Here is a 19,443-nt window from a genome sequence, read left to right on the forward strand (position 1 = left end):
GACTGTGGATATGTAGATCTAAAAGCTTCCGTATCATACAAACTAAACAATTATTATTGGACCATCGTTGATTCAGTGATACATAGGCAAAATGGTCACCCATCTCGATCACCTTAGCTTTTATATCTGCTGTCAATCACCAATGCACTCCACAATACACCTCTCATGTAAATACTATTCTTTTTTCTTTGATGAAAGCACGATTTTTTCGTCATGTTTTTGGCGGTTTGTATTATTTTCCTTTGATGCGATCATAACCGAGTCTGGCCCACTATTTTGTGCGCTCAACTTATTTTTTTTCCTTTCATTTGCCAATTTCGAAAAACATCAATCTTTAAAATACTCGGTATAAGGCGTTTATACATCGAAACACACCATCTAGCTTAATTTTATAGAAAAAAAAATCATTTTGTTTATGACCGATTTGTCATGTAAACGGAGGCATAGGAGAAAAAACTTATACAATAGACAAAGTTAATTATATTTGGCAAGGAATTACCAAAATCAAATAAAGCCCATCAGTGAAACCACCTAAATGAAACGAAATCCAATACAAAGGCCTTTAACATAAAGCCCATTAATCATAATCGGGTGGACCCGGTCCGACCCGCCGTGTACAATCCACAAAGCCACTCGAAAAATCGGTCACCCAAACCTTTCCCTTTCAGGCAGCCGCGAAAGATCACAGTTCGAGGTGGAATCAACTCCTAACCGGGAAACTGATCGGAGATCTGCAGATCATGGCGACGGATCAACCGAGAAAGGAGGAGGTGAAGACCGATGATGGATCTCCTAAGCTCAAACCGAGACCGATTGTCCAGCTGGGAATTTTTCTCATCTCTCACAGTCCCGTGTTCAGGTGAGCTGCAAAACGTCGTCGTTTTCTGCTTTCTATGTATTGATTTTGACTGTTTTCTCTGTTGGCGGTGTTATAGTGTGGTTTTCTCTGCTGCTGGGGTTATGGCGTTGCTGCTTTTACCACTGCTTGCGAAGAACACTTACATCTCCGAGAACGCTCTAATGCCAGGTTTAAATGTCTCATAATCTCATGCTTTGTCTTTCTTATGAGTGTTAGAGAGTTAAATGTATGTCACAATAATGATATTTTGGCTATTTTTTTCTGATTTAACCAAACTATTGCTCTATATGATTTGAATATTTCGGAGGGTTCATCAACACTGTTTTAATGATGTGAGTTTGTGTGTTTTGTTGTTTGGTGGTTTACGTTTTTTTTTTTGTGTGTGAATCTGTTCTTTAGGCTCTGCACGGTCTATGCTCTCTCATCGGGATGTTGCCGATGGAAGCAAACTGGTGAAGGACATTACCAACTTTAGATTGAATCATGATGAAGGCCAGGGTGTGTAAGTCTTTTCTCCATCATAATTGTTCCTATAGCTCTTTCACTTTGAACATAGCTTTCTCCTATTTTGTTCTTTACCCAAGTTAATTTATTGATTCTATATTTGTGTGACTTTTTTATTTTTCTAGTGAAGTCCAGAGGCTCATTGGGAAATACATGTTAGATATGGGTGCTGAAGTTTCTTATCAAAAGTTCCAGCCTGAAGGGAATCACTTTCACCCCCTGCACTTCTTCTCCGGTCCTGCTTCATTTTCAAATCTAGGGAATGTCAGTTGTGCTTCTTATGGGGTCAATGTCGCTGGGATTATAAGAGCACCTCGTGGTGATGGGAAAGAGTCTATCGTCCTGGTTACTCCTTATGATTTCATAAATGGTGGAGATTATGAGGCTTTGTCTTTAGGCATTGCCAGTTCTTTATTTTCCTTGCTCGCTAGAGTAACCTGGCTTTCCAAAGACATAGTATGGCTTGTTTCTGATTCTCGTTACGGAGACTATAGACCTGTGGCCGCGTGGTTAAGTGAATACCACACACCTTCGTTTGAAGTCTTGGACTTGTCCAAGTGTGAAGACGAGCTTAATGTATCTGACGGCTTCAGACGAGCTGGAACAGTGGCTGCTGCTTTGGTTGTGAAGGTTGATGGTAGAAGTGAAAGGTTCGAGGACACACTGAGTATCTACGCAGAGGCGTCTAATGGGCAGATGCCAAACCTCGACCTCATCAATGTTGTAAATTACTTAGCGGTGCACAGGCAGGGTTTTTATGTTAAGGTGGAGAAGGTTGTATCTTTGCTTTCCTCTAGTTGGCTAAAGACGGTTGGGGAAACTTTTGAAGCTGTTGGAAAAGTGGCTCGTACGTTAAATCCTGACTGGAAATTTGGTATCCCAGCCGCAGACTATCTTGAAGGCAGTGCTACACTTGCAAGTTCACTCTATTCCCAGGTAAAGTTTATAAAGTTATTTATCCTTAAGTAAATTCTTGTAAGTTGCAGTCACACCGATACATTGTAATGTTCCATTATTTTGTTTATTCGTATCCTCATCAGGCCCTCGGTATCCCAACTGGTCCTCATGGAGCTTTCCGTGATTATCAAGTTGATGCTATTACTTTGAAAGTTTCACCTAGATTTCCTCCTGACAATAAGGGAAGGCAACACGAGTTCTTTATGCGAGGTGCCCAGTAAGTTTTCGCCTTTATGTTTGCCATCTTTGATTCCGTATTCCTACCTCTGCTAGATCTTGTATTGTGAAAGAACTACAATAGATAATTTATGTTGTAGGATTTAAGAATTGTGATCTTTGCTACTCCTAGACTCTGTATCAGTGTTAGATGATAAGTCTGTGCTTGCTCTTTAAACGCAGGTTACTTGAAGGAACTATAAGATCAGTGAACAACCTCCTTGAGAAGTTCCATCAATCATTTTTCCTTTACCTGTTAACTTCCCCAGGCAAATTTATCTCTGTAGGAGTCTACATGATCGCCTTTGCTCTTCTTGTAGCCCCTCTTCCGATGGTTGCAGCTTCTTTATACATTGATGGCTGTAACACTAAAACTCTTACTAACTCTGCCGAAAATCTGAAGTCGTGGAAATGGTTAGACGCAGCCAAACAGGTCTTTGCTTTGCACTTGCTGGGTTTCATCGTCACACTGCTTCCGTATTTCATCTGTCAAGTACCGGGTGAACAATCTCCAACAAACCGGTCCATCATATGGGCTACCTCATCTTCTTCGCTTCTACTTATAACCTTTGTCACCATCCCTGGTTGCTCTCCATTCTCATCCCGCCTCCACGGAACCAACTGGGCTGTCTTGAAATCGGTGACCATCTCAGCTGCCTTCATCGGTCTATGCCTCATGTCCATAATCAATTTCGCCACCGCAGAGATTGGAGCGTTGCTACTAGTGCCAATGTGTCTAATGGTTCGTCCAATAAAACCAGATTTGAGATCCAGAAGGGTGAAGAGCCTGTTGCGTGCGTTGTGCAGCATTGCATTGGTTACCATCGGGTTCCCGGTCATGTTTTTCGCGATATCTAAGGGATTGCTAGGAGAAAGGCTAGTGGAGTTGAGCCTTGGAGGGGAGTTCTGGACGTGGTTAGAGTCGCTGTGGGCATGGAAGAGTGCTACGTATCTATACATAGGTATGGTTCATCTTCCTTGCTGGCTCCTTTGCCTCTGCATTTTGTTTCATACTTCTTAATCGTTCCCTTACTTTGAACATGTTATCCAAACGATCTTGTGTTTGTAATTTTTTTGGTCTCTTGAGAATTATAAAAACTAAAGCAGATACTAAGCTCTGACGATATATTAGCGTGAATGCGTAGTTGCTTACAGAGAAAAAAGGTATCTTAACAAACACACAAACAAAAAGAGCAAAACTGAGTATATCTACGAGTAAAACTATAGATGGTTTCTCTACAAAGCTTCTGGTTGCAAGGAATCTGAAGTAGAGAGTGTCCTTTGTCCGAACCCCAGCATCGAGTTACCCAAATCGAAGTCCAACAAAAAGCCTTCTAACTGAAGCCCACCCATTATAATCGGGCTGACCGGGTTCAACCCGCCGTCGACGATCCCCAAGCATCGGACTCCACCACCAACATCCACCATTAGATTCCTCCCTTGAATCCTCCACCTCACCATCTCGCTCTGCAACGAAAGATCCACCTCCGGAAAGTCCACCTCACTCCAAGACGTGAAGCAGAGACTGAACGGTGCTACGGTAGCTACCAACTTAGCGTTAACCGCAGCTTTAGTGTAAGCTTCAGCAAACACCGCGTAGATGGAGCTCTCCAGCATCGTGTAAGGGACCAACGTGCTTAGTTCCGCCGAAAACGGACCCTCCACGGAGAGCTTCTTCCCGTTGACTCTCATCGATTTCACGTTAATCACGTAATTGTTGCCACTCGAGCCGGTTGACAGAGGAGTGTAGACCAGCGATCTCGACGCGGCAACTCCGAAAACATCTTCAACCGAACTCGTCGACACGACGCCGTTCGACTGCTGCGATAGGTAAAGCGTCAAACGGCGTCGCTCGTTCGTTTCCGCGGCGAGTTGGGAGGGAAGAGAGATCTGGGCCCTTCCTAGGCCCATGACTCCTCGGGCTCCACTAGCGAGCCCACGCAGAAGCGACGGAGGAGCACACGCGAAGAGGATACTACCAACGGTTCCCGGAGAAGAAACAGATCCAAACGACAAGACGTCTCTTGCGAGCTCTCCTCTCGCCGCGATACCAACGGCGCCGTTTCTCACAAGCAATTGGCAATCCGCGGCGTTGTGGTCTCCTCCTCGCGATACCAAGTCGTTTCCGACCTTTGCCTTGAAGCAGCCGCTAGAGCTGCCGGAGATGAGATTCCGAGAGCCAGAGGAACAATCGAACCATAGAAGCGGACCAGAGAGATCCACGACGAGCTTGACGGGCTCCGAGGAGTCGCCGAGAAGAATCTGTGCGATGTATTGACCGGTATGTACGTCGCGAGTAACAGGGAAAACGACGCCGTTAAATGAATCAGATATCTGTGAATTTGAAATGAGTAGAACGGAGAGGAAGGAGAAGACGAAGAGATTCAGACAAGAAGCCATTTAGAAGTGTGGTTGAGTGGGGGAGGCAACGGATGAAGACGATTTTAAAGGATTAGTTAGGTTCTGGTTTGAATCTGAGATGCGGTGGGTCGACGCTGGTTTTAAGATTGGGAGAGCGAATGTGAACCGATAAGGATTGGTTAGATTTGAGGTAAGTGCTGAGTAGACTGCGTGTCGTTTTGCGGATTTGTGGGGACCTTTTTTCTTTTTGTCAATGTTTATCCATTTATTAAAAAGAGAAAAAAAAGAGCCGATTAATAGAGAAATCCGTGGAAGCCCATTGGTCGATTAATTTGACTAAGGATTGAATTGCTTCTACATCCGGAGATATGGAGTTCAAACTTCAGAAAATACCAAATTATGTAGATTATGGAGAAACATGTTACAAGAAATTTTCAGCTTGGTGCATGACATACTATCAAAGATAGATTTCATAGGATAGCTCAGAGTGATGCAGTCAGACGTGTATTTTCAATAAGGATGGTAGAATTGTCGGCTGTAAAATCGTCTTTGTAATATTTTCATCATTTTAATAGCATAATCGAAATGTTTAGAAAAAAATAGAGAAATCTTGACACGTGCCAAGACAAGTGTTCTTAATATTTTTCGTTTTTTTTTTTAGAATATTCGTAGTCGTGTAAAGGTTTATGCCTACTTAGCCAACTGGAGTTAGTTGGTTTGGTTGAGTTACAAATTCCATGGGGCAACTTTTCTTGGTATCCAGAATAACAGATTTGTGGGAACTATTAAGGGTGAGATTGGGCTCATACGTTAAATGGGTCTCGTATAAAATTTATATGGCGATAGAGCCCAATAGTTTATGTGCATTTTTTAAATTGTATATTGTCCATGACTTGATTGACTTCTTTCAGAAGAACAATATGCTCTCTTGATATATATATATATTTTTTTTTTACGTAACCATATTATTCATTTTGCCATGACCAAAATCATGCAGTTTTTTAGAAACCTATTACAAAAGTAAATGGAGCATATAAAATGAACCACAACAACAATAGGATAATACTTCCTACTGAGAAAAACGATCGTAACCAAAAAAATCTAGCCACATCTACCTCGATTCCCACGGCCTCGGCTCCCCCGTCCACGGCTTGTGTGTTGCAAATGCATCTCCCTAGCCTTTGTAGATGGTTTCACCGGCCTTTCTCGCAGGATTCTTTTCCCAGATGGAGTCAAGTAATCCATCGGCTCTGTTTCATTTTCAGATTCCAGTGTATCTTCTTCTTCCTCCTCCACATTGATCAAAGAAGCAAATTTGTTAGAACCCAAGTCAGGTTCAACGAGACAAGCCCCATCCCTGGTGCATGTATAGATTTCTTGAGAAGTAGTAGTGGTTGATTGCTTTTGGGCAGGCTCCGGAATTTGAGTCTCAATTGTGTCGTTGATGCAGATAGTTGAAGGAGAGTTACACATGTTCTCGAGTACCGTGATTGACGCCAGCGACGAAAACATGTCAATTGCCGGGGAAGAAAATGAACTAACCGTTGCGTTGTCCGTGGCCACTGGTGAAAAATCCACTGCAACCGCAGCAGATTTGACAAAAGAATCCACTTGGCAGCGACTTGGTTCATCCTCATTAGCAACAGTTTTAACTAGTAAACCTACTTGGCTTGTGGTAGTATGTGTAGCTGGGACAGCGACCTCATTAGAGATTGTATTGTTTTGCATCGTAGGATCCTGATTCTCCGACGGATGAGAGATAGCAGTTTCATGAAGAGAAGGAGCACCAACAATAGTAGGAGATGCAGAAACATCCACAACCACCATTTCATGATCCTTTGCTGGAGTATTTTGTTGAGATGTGGACAAACATCTCTTTGCCTTGTGACCAAGATGACCACATTTCGCACACTTGGAAGGAAGCCAAGTGTATTCAACATCGATCATGGAGTAGTTCCCTTGCTTATCCCATGCTGCAATCTTTTGAGGAAAAGGCTTATCAAGCTCAATCTCCACCAAAACTTTTGCTTCTCCAAGCATAGTAGGATCCAACCATGGCCTGTGAGACAACATCGGTTCTCCTAAACCTGAAGCAATCCACTCTAAAGCAAAGATGGAATAGAGCTGAGCAGGAATGTTTTTAAGTGTAACCCACAGAGGAATCGAGGTGATTTCTGGGAGAGATAAAGATTCATTAGAGTTCCATGCCGCTACAAACATTAAACTATCATCAACATGCCACAGACCACGCTCCAGCACCCATTTCCGTGTATTTTCATCCGGAATGTGGAAGATATAGGAAGAATCACTTATCTTCTTGACAAAGATGTTGCATTTCTTACCCCAAATCTTATTTAGAACCGCATGGACCAACCCACCAGATGGTACTAAACAGCGAGTGAACTGACCAACCACATACTCTTTCTGATTTTGCAACCCATTAAGAAGTACATGATTTGGAATTGTTACCTTCGGGGTACCATCTTCCATGTACTCCGGGATAGTCACTCGATGGAGATTTCTCGACTTTGGATTCAAACGAGCAGTCCAAGGAAAGCGTTTTTTATCAGTTGGTATTGCTTTAGTAGGAGGTGGAATAGCATTGCTTGAAGTATTCCCCGCAGCAATCTCATTACTATAGACCTTTTTCCCCGCAGACTTTGCTGAAAGAGGAGGCCAATTTATTGGTTCTGGAGGAGCGTCGAACTGAGCAAACGATTTCCCAACCCAAGCTAATGGTTTGGTCCATGCTCCAAGAGGAGCAACATGAGGACCAGTCAGTGGAGGTACATCTATAGAAGATTGCAACGAATCATCTGAAGGGCCAACCTGAGATGATGGAGGTGGAGCAGTATTTGCTTGGAGTATTCGGGTTGAAACTCCATTAGTCACGTCTTCCTTCTGCTGGGGGGTAGTAGAGACTGGCGGAGGAGGGTTAGTATCAGTAGGAAGCAGTGCCTTGATGGTATCTAGAGTTTGAGAACTTTCGGAGCCAGTTCCGTCGATTTGAGGTTGCGTCTCTGTGGTAGAGTCGTCGCCATTATCGCCATCTCTAACATCCTCGTGTTCGTATTGAATTGCAGGTTCAACCATGACAAAAGTGATAACTGGAGAGGAAAGGGAGAGAACAGGAGAGAATCTCGCCGTCTGTTGCTCGATGAGTCACCGGAAGATGAAGACGGAGACGGCTGAGCCGCCGAGATTGGGGATCGAGATTTTTTTTTTTTTTTTCCGCTCTCTAGATCGCCAAAAGAGGGGCGCGTGACTCTCCCCAGATGGTACTATGTTTCTCCAAGAGCCGCCGAGATTGGTACTAAAAAACATGTAGACACCTGGGTTCGAACTCGAGTTGGTTGGGACAAATGGACAGGTATATTTGCTTATCCATATGAAGCAAGTTGAAGCAAGTTGATATATTTGCGTGACTCTTGATATATTTGCTTATCCACAGATGAAGCAAGTTGACTCTACATTCAATTCTCATATGAAACGATACAGAGACCATGGCAATGCCTTCAAATTGCCTTTTTTTTGTGCAACTGCCTTCAAATTGCCAGAAACATAAATTCATGAGACCTAACTTTTCTAGATAACAAAGCTTATTCTTTCTTTACCTCTCAATAAAAAAGAAACAAGTGCATTTGGAACATAAATCGATCTCAAAAAGCTTATTAAATTGCAAGAACAAATGACTTTAATCTTTTTATTAACCAGTTAAAATATTTTTGTCCTTAGTGACAATCTAAGATTCTTTCCTTTTCACCTGTTCTTCACTGGGTAGAAATTTCATTGAAATTATGAATCCAACTTTGAAAAACTAAATAATATTGACCATGAAAAATAACAAATTTCAAAAGTGTTCTCACAAATATGGCAAAGTCTATCGACTAAGAGATTGAAACATTTCGTTTCTGAGCGGAAAAACCGTTTTCGAGTAGTGTTCAATCGATTATGTAATCCTCTCTTCTCTTGCATACTTTTTATTTATTTTATTTCTTATAAACTCATATTTAGAAACGGTAAGGTCTTGTTTATTTAACTGTAAAAGCATGACAGCATGTTATAGGATTTGGAGCTTAACAAGAGGTATAGATATAGCTTAATACTCTAAAATGAGTTGGGTGTCAAGAGTTATCTAGATGAGCAATGAATTAATTAATCCTCCAGGCAATTTGAAGGCATTTTCATGAACCAATGAAGTTTAAACTTAACGTGTGAATATGCGATGGTTATTATTTGCTCGAGTTGTATGTATTTGTTTATATCAATTTCACGACCCAGCAAGACTTAATCATTATATTAAGATTTAGCATAAGAAGTCAGCTAACTTCTTCGAAAGAATATAAGAAAATAATAATTAGCCACAACGTGAATTATATTGATACTTGAGCAGCGCTAAAATGTTCACCGAAAATATCCTGCGAGATCTTTTTCAAAAAGAGAAAACTATCCTGAAAGATCCTCGACAGACATTTCTCCAATTTTTCAAATATAATCTAGCTGTTGTCATGTGATCAAAGAAAAAATGTTATAAATAGTCTCGTTACGCGGAAGTGCCCGTAATTTAAACACTAGAAAACATATTCAACGTGCTCAAAACATTAAACAATACTATTATAAAATAAAAATATTTTCATTTTCTTAGATACAAAGTTTATTTTGCATTTACAAATACCATGCATCTATAGTGCTCCATCTTCATTCCCAAACAAACAATCACATCCATTGCCGTTTACAACAAGTAAACCATAAAAACCTAGAAACACAGAGATGGGTGGCTTTACGCGCGTCATCTTCTTTATCTCCATGTTTGCCGCCACAACTCTGATATCAGAAGCCCAGTACCTTCTTCCGATCATCAAACACAAACCCTCCAATCAATACTACACCGTTTTCGGCATCGGATCCGCCTCGAAGTCTCACGTTACCCTCGTCCTCGATCTCGAAACAAACCTAACGTGGCTCAACTGCCGCAACCTCAAATCTTTGTCATCACTCCGCCTAGTCACTTGCCGGAGCTCCACCTGCAAGTCCGTCCCCGGCAACGGCTGCGACGGTAAATTTTGTCTTTACCGTCAACCAAATCCTCTCGGCAAACCCGTCAACGGCCGCGTCGTTCAAGACAAAGCCACCTTGTCCACAACAGACGGCGGAACTAGACCACTCTCCGAAGTCTCTCTCCCCCGCTTCACATTCTCCTGCGCCACCCAAGGCCTTTCCCTTCCTGTCGCAGGTGTTCTTGGTCTTTCTCCGGCGGGAAACTCTCCGTTCTGGAGACAGGTGACGGCGGCGTTTAACGTCATCCCCAAGTTCGCTCTCTGCTTGCCTTCTTCCGTCTTCGGCATCGGTCACTTCTATATCGGCGGCGTTAACAGCTATAATATCCCCCCGTTCAATGGTAGCAATCGCATGCCGATGACTATGACGCCGTTGAAAAATATTGACTCGGGAAAATATCTAATCTCCGTTACGTCGATCTACGTCGACGGAGTACCTTTGCGGTTGAACCCAAGTTTGCTTGAAGGCGGAGCAAAGATCAGCACGGTGGTTCCTTACACCGTACTACAAACCGATATCTACAAGGCTCTTGCTAGTGCATTTACACTTAAAGCAACGGTAATATTAAATTAAAAGAACTTTTTTTTATTTCAATTATATATATATAACTATTTTAAATGTATAAATAAAAAAAATGCTTTAATTTAAACTAGTTTAAATATTGAAACAGCAAAAGAAACTATTTTAGTTTTGTTATCTGTGAAAACGTAGTTAAATGAATCTAATATATTACACACAAATAACCCTTTTTAAATATACAAATAACAAAAAAAATATTTTAAATAGTTTAAATATTTAAAAAGCAAAAAGAAACTATTTTATTTAATGAGCTAATAATACTCAATTTGAAATATTTGCGTGTAATGGAATTGCTGATCATATCTGTTTGGATTTAACTATGTTTTTACAGAAAATAGGAATGTACGAGGTCCCAGCAATGCAGGAGTACCTAGGAACTACGATATTTGATACCTGCTTCGACGAAGCCGGTTCCACATGGAACAAAGAGGAGTTCATGAACGTGCCGGTGATAGAGATTGGGCTGCCAGGGAGATCAGGGGAGGTGAAGTGGAGGTTTCACGGTGCGAATACGGTGGTGAGAGTAATGGAGACGGTTATTTGTTTGGCGTTTATCGACGGAGGAGAGAAACCTCATGAGCCGATGGTCATTGGGACACATCAGCTTCAAGACTATATGATCCAATTCGATTCTAGCACCAGTCGTATGGCTTTTAGTCAGTCACTCCTGCTCCATAACACTAGCTGCTTGACCATGTGACCTTCCTGGAGATCATATAATCAAATCACACATGACATTAAGAGATCGTCTTTGACATTTCAGCTTTTACTTGTGTTCCAATAAAAAATTGAATAAAACTAATTATCATCAGTTTTTTGAAAATTAATTCATGAAAATTCAAAAGTAGAACTAATGTTTTCAGCTTCTTTAACATTATCTAATTACTAATCTATTCAAACATCAATCGGTCATACTCATCATCTGATCTAAAATAAACTAAATAATCTAAAAGCGGATACTATAAGTTTAGTTATTTTTTCAGCGGAGAATACAAAAACATAACTAAAGAGATCTACCCATTTTTTTTCTAAAAGATATTGCTCGAAAGTGGTTGCGTTCTGTATTCTAAATTTCTAATTAATACTGCCTCGACAGAAAATCATATCAACCATGTGCTTTAGAAATCATTCATTGCATACATCGACAGAAAATCTCATATGGGTTCCTTCATATATATTTTTTTAGCATCTCTATGTACGTTGACCATCTAGTAATCACAATAACTAATTCATACATCATATGAACCATGTGTTCTAGTTATGAAATATACATCGACAGAAAATCTCATATGGGTTTCTATATAAAAAACTTCTCTAGCATCTGGCCGTCGACAGAATATCTTTTAGTGGAGTTTGTGAATTAATGTGTGTGTTAAAGAGTTTTACTAGAGTTTATTTAATTACCTAACTTATTTAATTAATTAACTCGCCTGTTAATGTTTTTATTTTTGGGCTTGTATAAGATTTGCAAACTCCATTAACTTGACTCGTAGGCTTAATTTTCTTCTTGGCCAGATTCAAGAAGAAAGGTCAAATAAACACTTGAAATAACGAATTCACTACATTTTGTTGTGCAGAAAATCAAACACAACTTGTTAAGCAAATGACGATCCATCACGAATTGTTATTTTTAAGACGCCAATCTATTTTAACTGGTCTAAAATGAGAACAAGAAGTGTTATGTCGACGAAGAGAAGAAGTGAAACTAAGCTCCAATGACCGAAGATCAATCTCCACCAAGTTATCCTCCATCTGATACCCTCCAATCACCACCATCTCTTCTCCATCTCCTCCTCCTTCCACAAACGCCAAACACATCACACCTTTCTTCTTCACAACCACCATTGAATTCCAGCCGTAGATTCTCCATCTCCCGCCACCGCTCCCCACCGTTAGATCAATCACTGGAACATCTTCCATTTTAAAACCCTTCTCCACTCTATAACATACCTCGAAAGGCGAAACCACCGTCTCTGCTTCCACCATCTTCTTCGCCTTGGCCTTGGCTCTGAAGTCTCCAACAAAACATTTGTAAATCGAACGGTGCAGAACGGTGAAAGGAGTCACTGTGCTGAGCTTAGAGAGTATCGAACTCTCTAAAGGTAAAACCTTTCCATCGATCTCTATTGATTTGACTTCGAAGAAGTACTCATCTGAGGCTTTGTCAGTTATCAGCGAGACGGTGGTGAAGAGATCAGAAGCGTCATCACTTAACGGCGGGAGGAAGTACGGACCACCGCCGATGAAAAGATCTCCGAAACCAGAGTCCTCTGTTTTAGAAGGCAAACAGAGCGCGAACGTCGGAGAGAGCTGCGACGGGAGAGAAAGTGCGTTTCTTGACAGGCTAAGCAGTCCCTGAGCTTCCCACGGAAAACCCTCGAAGCTTCCCCTGCCGACGCAGGCAAATATCACCGGCGGAGACTTGAAACGAGGTCCGAAGCTTAAGCCGTCAGGTATGGAGTAGAAGAACATTACATCTTCACTCAAGGATCCAGCACGTGACGTGTTGTCCACGGGGTTGTACGGGTTTATCCCACAAGGATGGTCGGAGCATCCAGGTTTGACTTTTGCTCCGGCGCCGGAGCAGACCACCCAATCTGTAAGACTTTTTGGTTTCTTTTAACTCTGTTTTTATTTTGATCAAGAACTCTGTTTCTATAAAACTAGATTGTATCAATGAATGTTCTGACCTGGTTTGGGTACATTGAAAGGACTTGTGGGGTTGTTGAGTTTTTTGCATTTAGGGGAATCGAAATCGATGGGAGTGTAAGAAGAGGAAGAGTAGCCGGAGAAGCAGTCGAGCCAGGTGTAAGGTTGAGAGAGGTCGATCACGAAGCTGGGGGGAGACGGTGATGTTGGTTCCTATGTCAATGGTGGTGAAGTAGAGATTGGTGATTGGGTCTTTGATCACCGTTTGGATTAATGCATGATGATGAGGTTTATTTGGCCATGTTGCGACGGCAGCGGCTGAGACGAAGAGGAGGAAGAGGAGATGTAGACGGTCCATTTTGTTTGTTAAGCATTGACTTTGGGAATGAGATCAATCTTATTTGAGTTATTGTGTGATGATATTTATATTTACGATGAAGAAGCATACTCCCTCCGTTTCATATTACTTGTCGTCATGGGCGGAGGCATGTTGAAAAGAGTGGGTCAGCTGATCCCACTTGATTTTAATTATATGTAGTGTTTTTGTTTAAATTTACAGCATTGACTCTTGTACAAATTTTTAACTGACCTTTATATTTTATAAAATCCACATCATTCCAACTCAAAAAACTATTTTATCATCTTTAACTTTAAAATAAATCAATATAAGTAATTTTAGCTACACAAAATAGGTTTCTAAATAAAGTGAAATATCGTGTATTTGTATTCATTTCCTTGTTTCAATTACAGAGCATACTAAAATTAAAGAATTGTTAACAGCTCAAAATTAAAAATGATGGTATTATATTTGTCCTTTTTAGATAAATTATCATAGCTTTGATGTTTTCATCAAATATATTAAAACAATTATCGTTTGATTCAGATTTTAATACTAGTAAAAATTGGATAAGATAATAACTTATATAAATATCTATTATATTTTAATATTATTTAATTTAAACTAAATCATCAACTCTCATTATAATATTTAACTCCAAATCAGTTTTATTTTTTCGGTAATAGTAAATAAATTTAAAATTTTAAATTATGGGTAATGATAATCCAAATATATTATTTAATATAATTTTTAATAAAAAATTGATCCGATTGAAAAATTTTCTGGCTCCGCCACTACTTGTCGTTCTAAGCTTATGCACACAGATTAAGAAACATTTAATTTTACATATTTCTAAAATAAAAATACTATTACCAATATACTAACCATATATCAACCAATAAAAAATAGAATAAAGAATATTGTCAATAAATTTTGCACTGAAAACTGAAAACGACACTTATTTTGAAACAAAAAAATTCTTATAGAACGACAAATAATTTGAAACCGAGGGAATACAAAATAATTTAATTTGACAGCGGAAGATATTAGTATCATTACCGTTTGCTGACCTTCAATTTCTAAGTAGTTCTCTGGGAATTTTAAAAACACGTGATAGGTACAGTAATTACCAAAAAACATATATTGCACCAGCCGGAAATCGAACCCGGGTCTGTACCGTGGCAGGGTACTATTCTACCACAAGACCACTGGTGCTTGTTGTTATGTTTATAGCTTATGCCATTATCGATTCATCTGATTCTTTTGTTCAATATAAAAGTTTCTGTTACATGGTTGTTTTCATGATGCTACACCATATGAAATTTACATAAGTCTCACCCTTGCTAAATGCTAACCCACAGTTGTATATTTCATATTTGAAACTCGGAACATTGTTTATGCTAATGAACCCAAACAAGTTGGGCCTTTATCTAAACCTAAAATATTGAGTAAAAATAAGTAAATCAATTTAAGCCCAAAAATCGAAAAGCCCATTTGATATTACTTCATTTGTACACTAACTAAATCATATAATCCTTTTTTTCCTTCTATCGTATTTCGGCCCAGTTTGTTTGATATATTGCCGTCTTGTTATATCTTATATTAGTAATTGCTAAATCAATTTGTCAAATCAACAACTATTTATAATAGTGGGAAGCCTATGTTCATTGTACGATGCAATTGATTGCTCCTTAGAAATAAAAAGAGATGGCGTTTAATAATTATGATTTTAAAATTTTATGCAATTATTAAGAAAAACTCAATGATAAAGATGTATACATTTATTTATTTCTACTTGTTTATCACGTGAATAATAACACACCTTTTGTCATTCATAGTAAATTGATGTGTTGCTCAAAAAAAAGTAAATTGATGTGTTTACTGTTTAGAGCATTATAATGAACATTCTCAACAATGTAAAATCCAAACTTGATGGCTTCAAAAAGGAGACCTTCAAAAAGTGACTGGATGGTAAACCAAGACTTTGAGAATCCACTTTCAAACCACTATAACAATGCAACGCAAAAGCACAAGATATCTATCCACCAATAATAGTTTGCATCTCAGTGCAAAAAGCTTAATAACCTAACATTCCAATTGAAAAAATGTGTACACACAACTACTAAAAAACGTTATCAAGTATAACTTTCCCCAGCAATTTTTTTAAAACGACCCATTGGATGATGTTGTGCAATCACTCACATGATCCACTTGCTGTTCCTGTCTCTTTACATGGTGGTGTCGTTTTCATACAAAGTCATCGAGGGGTTTTGTGCAATTACAGTCCTCAGATTCTCTGTGATCTCTCTTTTTGAAGTTACAACATTTCGTACCAATCACTTTATCTAACTTCTATTTACTGCACTGCTTCACATGCCCAAACATTTGTACCCAGTAACTTCTTCTTTTTTTGTTCGCATCCGCCAATGTATTAATTTATATCCTGATAAATTGATTGTTTTTGTTTGTAACATACTTTCTTTTTAATTTTCCGGTTAAGGAAGACTAAAATCTACTATTATGAATCACGTACAGTAATACCTAGAGAGAGGGGGTGTTAATAGTGAGCCGTGGGGTGTTGAAGGATGGAGAAAAGTGGGGCTCACTTGCTTGAAACTATTTAAAAATGTTTACTCAGAAATTATTAATTATTTTATAGTAGTATTATTGTAAGATATTTATCTTGGTAAATATTATTTAGAGATTGACATTGGACCACTGATCATTATTTAGAGATTGACATTGGACCACTGATCACAAAGTGTAAGTGTGAGTGGAATAAAATTTTAGTCTTAACCGAGGCAAAGCGAATGCGTAAACTACCTTAGAAGTCAGTGAAGATGTATTCTTTGTCCTAAGTAAAAATATTTTGCTAGTTAATACAATTCATGGGAATAATGTTATTATCAAACATAGAGTTTCGTTCATACTTAAAAATTAGCAAAAAAATGTATATAGTATAAAATTAGTATTGGACCATGATTGAAGGGTTATGTCGAGTCAAATGAAATGTATCTCTTTTCTTAGGGTGTATTAGCGCATATACAGCATGAAACAAAGTAGTAAACATAACTGTAGTTTGACATATATAATCCTAAATAGGTAAATAAATTGGGAACTAGTTTTAATATAAACTAGATTCTGATGTGTGCCCGCACGGATGATTGTTTTCATTTTAATATTTAATAAGTTATATAAAATATTTGTTAAGTAATGTATTTGTAAACAATTTTTTCGTAACAATGTGACAAATGTGACATATAATGATATAAATTCATTATTTGCATCATCCGTGTTTTACATGGTTTGATATTCTTAATGAATAATAAAAATAAACTAATACCACTACTTTCTTTTAAATCATATATATAAAGGAAATATTTATAAAATATAAAAACATGGCATATTTTATATATATAAAATGAAATCTCTTAGATAATAAGATTCATATTTGAAAATATAAATTTATCTTTAAAACATAATATCAAACAACATAATAGATATTTTTAAGATAATTTTTAAAATTAAATTCTAGTTTTAAATTATTTTCTGTTAAAATTCTTTTCAAATAACATATATAAAAAGGAATTTAAAAAAAAAACTAAAACGTGATATTGTATATACGTAACAGATTTCTACAAAACGGAAAATTTTCACAAACGAAAACATGGTATTTTAAAAACAAATTCCATTGAAACATAATTTCAAAGAACATTATAGATATGAAATGTGTTAAAAGTATTAAAAATTCTACATGTGACATTCTCGTGAGAAAAATTAGCTAATGAGTATCTCCGTCAACAAAATTAAATAACATGATAGCTGATGTGATGACTAATGTATGATTTCATAAAAAAACATCAGATATGTTATTTTAAATCTTTGAAAATTCAGGTATAATTTTATAAGATCATATAAATCGGATATGAATCGAACATATCACAATATATTTGGTATGAAATAGTCGTTTTCCCGTTAGATATGAGATAAAAGGAATGTTTCACCTTTATTGCAATTTCTATCAACTAAGATAAATCGAAAATGTTCCTAGACCGAACCTGAAATTAGCTTATAGTACTAGTTTTAATTAAGATCGATGTCCCCTGTGTTTTGTTAACCACAAAAATAACATATAAAATTCAAAGCACTAGACTTTGTAAGTTTCTCATTTCTTTTTCAAAGAACTTTATACAGCTTAGTTTATACTTAACATTTTTTATTTTCTGGACAACAAACTTAACATATATATACATACTATATATACACTAGAAGAGGTTCGGAAAACATGTAATTATTCAGTATAATACCATTCGCTCATGTTAAATCGACATGTGTGGGATTAAAATGAAACCCTCCTCTTTAGATATTTTTGAAACAAAAAAGTTGAAAGCTCTTACTTTATTTTCTGAGAGTTCCCGCTTGATTGGCTGATTGCTATCAAACGATTCATGAGTCCTTGATTTCCAAATAAGACAGATTTGACTTGTTATTTTGTAATATTCCCTCTTACATCATTGGAAACATAAACAAGTATATCCATGTGCTCATTCCCTTCTCCATTAATCTCTTTTCGGGGTTCTCAATACCACGCACTCTCTTTCTATTTCCTTCAGATCCATCTACTTTTTTTTTCATTATTTTTATGTCAAAATACATCAGGGAAAGATTATACAGTATAAAGAATGTCAGGGAGCCCTTTTAAATCATCTTTTTCCATTTTATTCACATCGAAATACAAAGGTGGGAATTATCTCGGCAAAAATCATAAGTATATACTCCCTCTGTTTCATTATAAGTGTTGTTTTAGACTTGTGCACACGGATTAAGAAAACATTTAATTTTGCATATTTTCAATATAAAAACATCATTACCGATACAATTCAACCAATAAAAAATAAAATGGAGAATAAAGTTAATAAATTTTGCATTGAAACTCTAAAACAACACTTATTTTGCAACGAAAAAAATTCTCTAAAACGACACTTAATATGAAACGGAGGGAGTATCATTTAATTTTAAACCAGTTGATTGTTATGCAAAGACTTTTAAATATATAATATATATATATATATATATAGATATATATATATATACAAATAATTTAGTTATGAGGAGTTCGGACTGGACAATAATTTTCGTTGTTAATATTTGACAACATAGCGTATAACTTTTTAATAACAAAAATAAAATTAGAAGTATAATGGAATTTAACTTTTTAATAAAAATTTAGCCTGATGCATTGTTTATATATTTATACATATATATATATATATGATAGAGCAATTGCATTGGATATACATAAAAAAAGATTATTTAGGTATATGGAAAAGGTACTGTGAATTCTCGGTAATAACCCTAGCTGTCTCATTCTCTCTCTTTCTCTTGCGTCGTCTCTTTTCTTCTCCTTTCCTTCTCTCTCCTCCATCTCCATGTCCTCTCCTCCCAATCCCACCGCCACCATCTCTCGTCTCTCCCTCTCCGATTCCAATCCATCCAGCTCAATCCCCCTTCCTCTGTGAATCGCCATCATCGGATTCGCAACTACGGCCAATTACTCGCGGAAATCCTAGTCTCCCAAGGCCACACCCTCCTCGCCTACTCTCGATCTGATCACTCCGTCTACGCCCGCCGCGGCGTCTCTTTCTTCACCACAGATCTCCACGACCTCTGCGAACGCCACCTCATCCTCTCCACCGAGAAAGTCCTCAAAACGCTTCTGTTTCAGAGTCTCCGCGGCAGCACCCTCTTCATTGACGTCCTGTCCGAGACCTGCAACCTCGAGCCCAACCTACTTTCATGAATGGTGGATTGATGAGAGGCACATAGATCGTCGGACTTGCGAGAAGGCGAGCTCAAGTCACAACTGCTGCGGCTAGGGTCTGCTGGGTCTGATGGCTCTGCTATATCTTCTCTACTCCTCCCC

At 38.2% G+C, this 19,443-nt stretch overlaps 3 protein-coding genes and 1 pseudogene across 4 annotated transcripts; 2 read left to right on the forward strand and 2 right to left on the reverse strand.

Moving 5' to 3' along the window:
* The first annotated feature begins 639 nt into the window (after positions 1-639).
* On the forward strand, positions 640-3,662 carry LOC108818312 (uncharacterized). 2 transcript variants are annotated; one of them, XM_018591247.2, is made up of 6 exons: positions 640-859; positions 936-1,027; positions 1,259-1,361; positions 1,489-2,299; positions 2,404-2,537; positions 2,720-3,662. In XM_018591247.2, the coding sequence occupies exons 1-6, from the start codon at positions 741-743 to the stop codon at positions 3,555-3,557; spliced, it is 2,097 nt and encodes a 698-aa protein (XP_018446749.1). In that variant the 5' UTR covers positions 640-740; the 3' UTR covers positions 3,558-3,662. The 2 variants fall into 2 exon arrangements, with proteins under 2 accessions (XP_018446749.1, XP_056846447.1); XM_056990467.1 differs by lacking the exon at positions 640-859 and having other exon boundaries at positions 1,010-1,027; positions 1,259-1,357.
* On the reverse strand, positions 3,626-5,024 carry LOC108833400 (probable aspartic proteinase GIP2). Its single transcript, XM_018606826.2, has one exon. It carries the CDS (start codon positions 4,934-4,936, stop codon positions 3,773-3,775), a length of 1,164 nt encoding a protein of 387 aa, XP_018462328.2. The 5' UTR covers positions 4,937-5,024; the 3' UTR covers positions 3,626-3,772.
* A 4,553-nt stretch (positions 5,025-9,577) lies between these two features.
* LOC108816449 (gamma conglutin 1-like) lies at positions 9,578-11,355 on the forward strand. The gene is made up of 2 exons (XM_018589022.2): positions 9,578-10,513; positions 10,866-11,355. Exons 1-2 carry the CDS (start codon positions 9,668-9,670, stop codon positions 11,232-11,234), a joined length of 1,215 nt encoding a protein of 404 aa, XP_018444524.1. The 5' UTR covers positions 9,578-9,667; the 3' UTR covers positions 11,235-11,355.
* Positions 11,356-12,016: 661 nt separating this feature from the next.
* Positions 12,017-13,715, reverse strand: LOC108815115 (probable aspartic proteinase GIP2; annotated as a pseudogene).
* Between the last annotated feature and the right edge of the window lie 5,728 nt (positions 13,716-19,443).

Source organism: Raphanus sativus, chromosome 7, assembly GCF_000801105.2.
Source record: "Raphanus sativus cultivar WK10039 chromosome 7, ASM80110v3, whole genome shotgun sequence".
NCBI classification, from domain to species: Eukaryota; Viridiplantae; Streptophyta; class Magnoliopsida; order Brassicales; family Brassicaceae; genus Raphanus; species Raphanus sativus.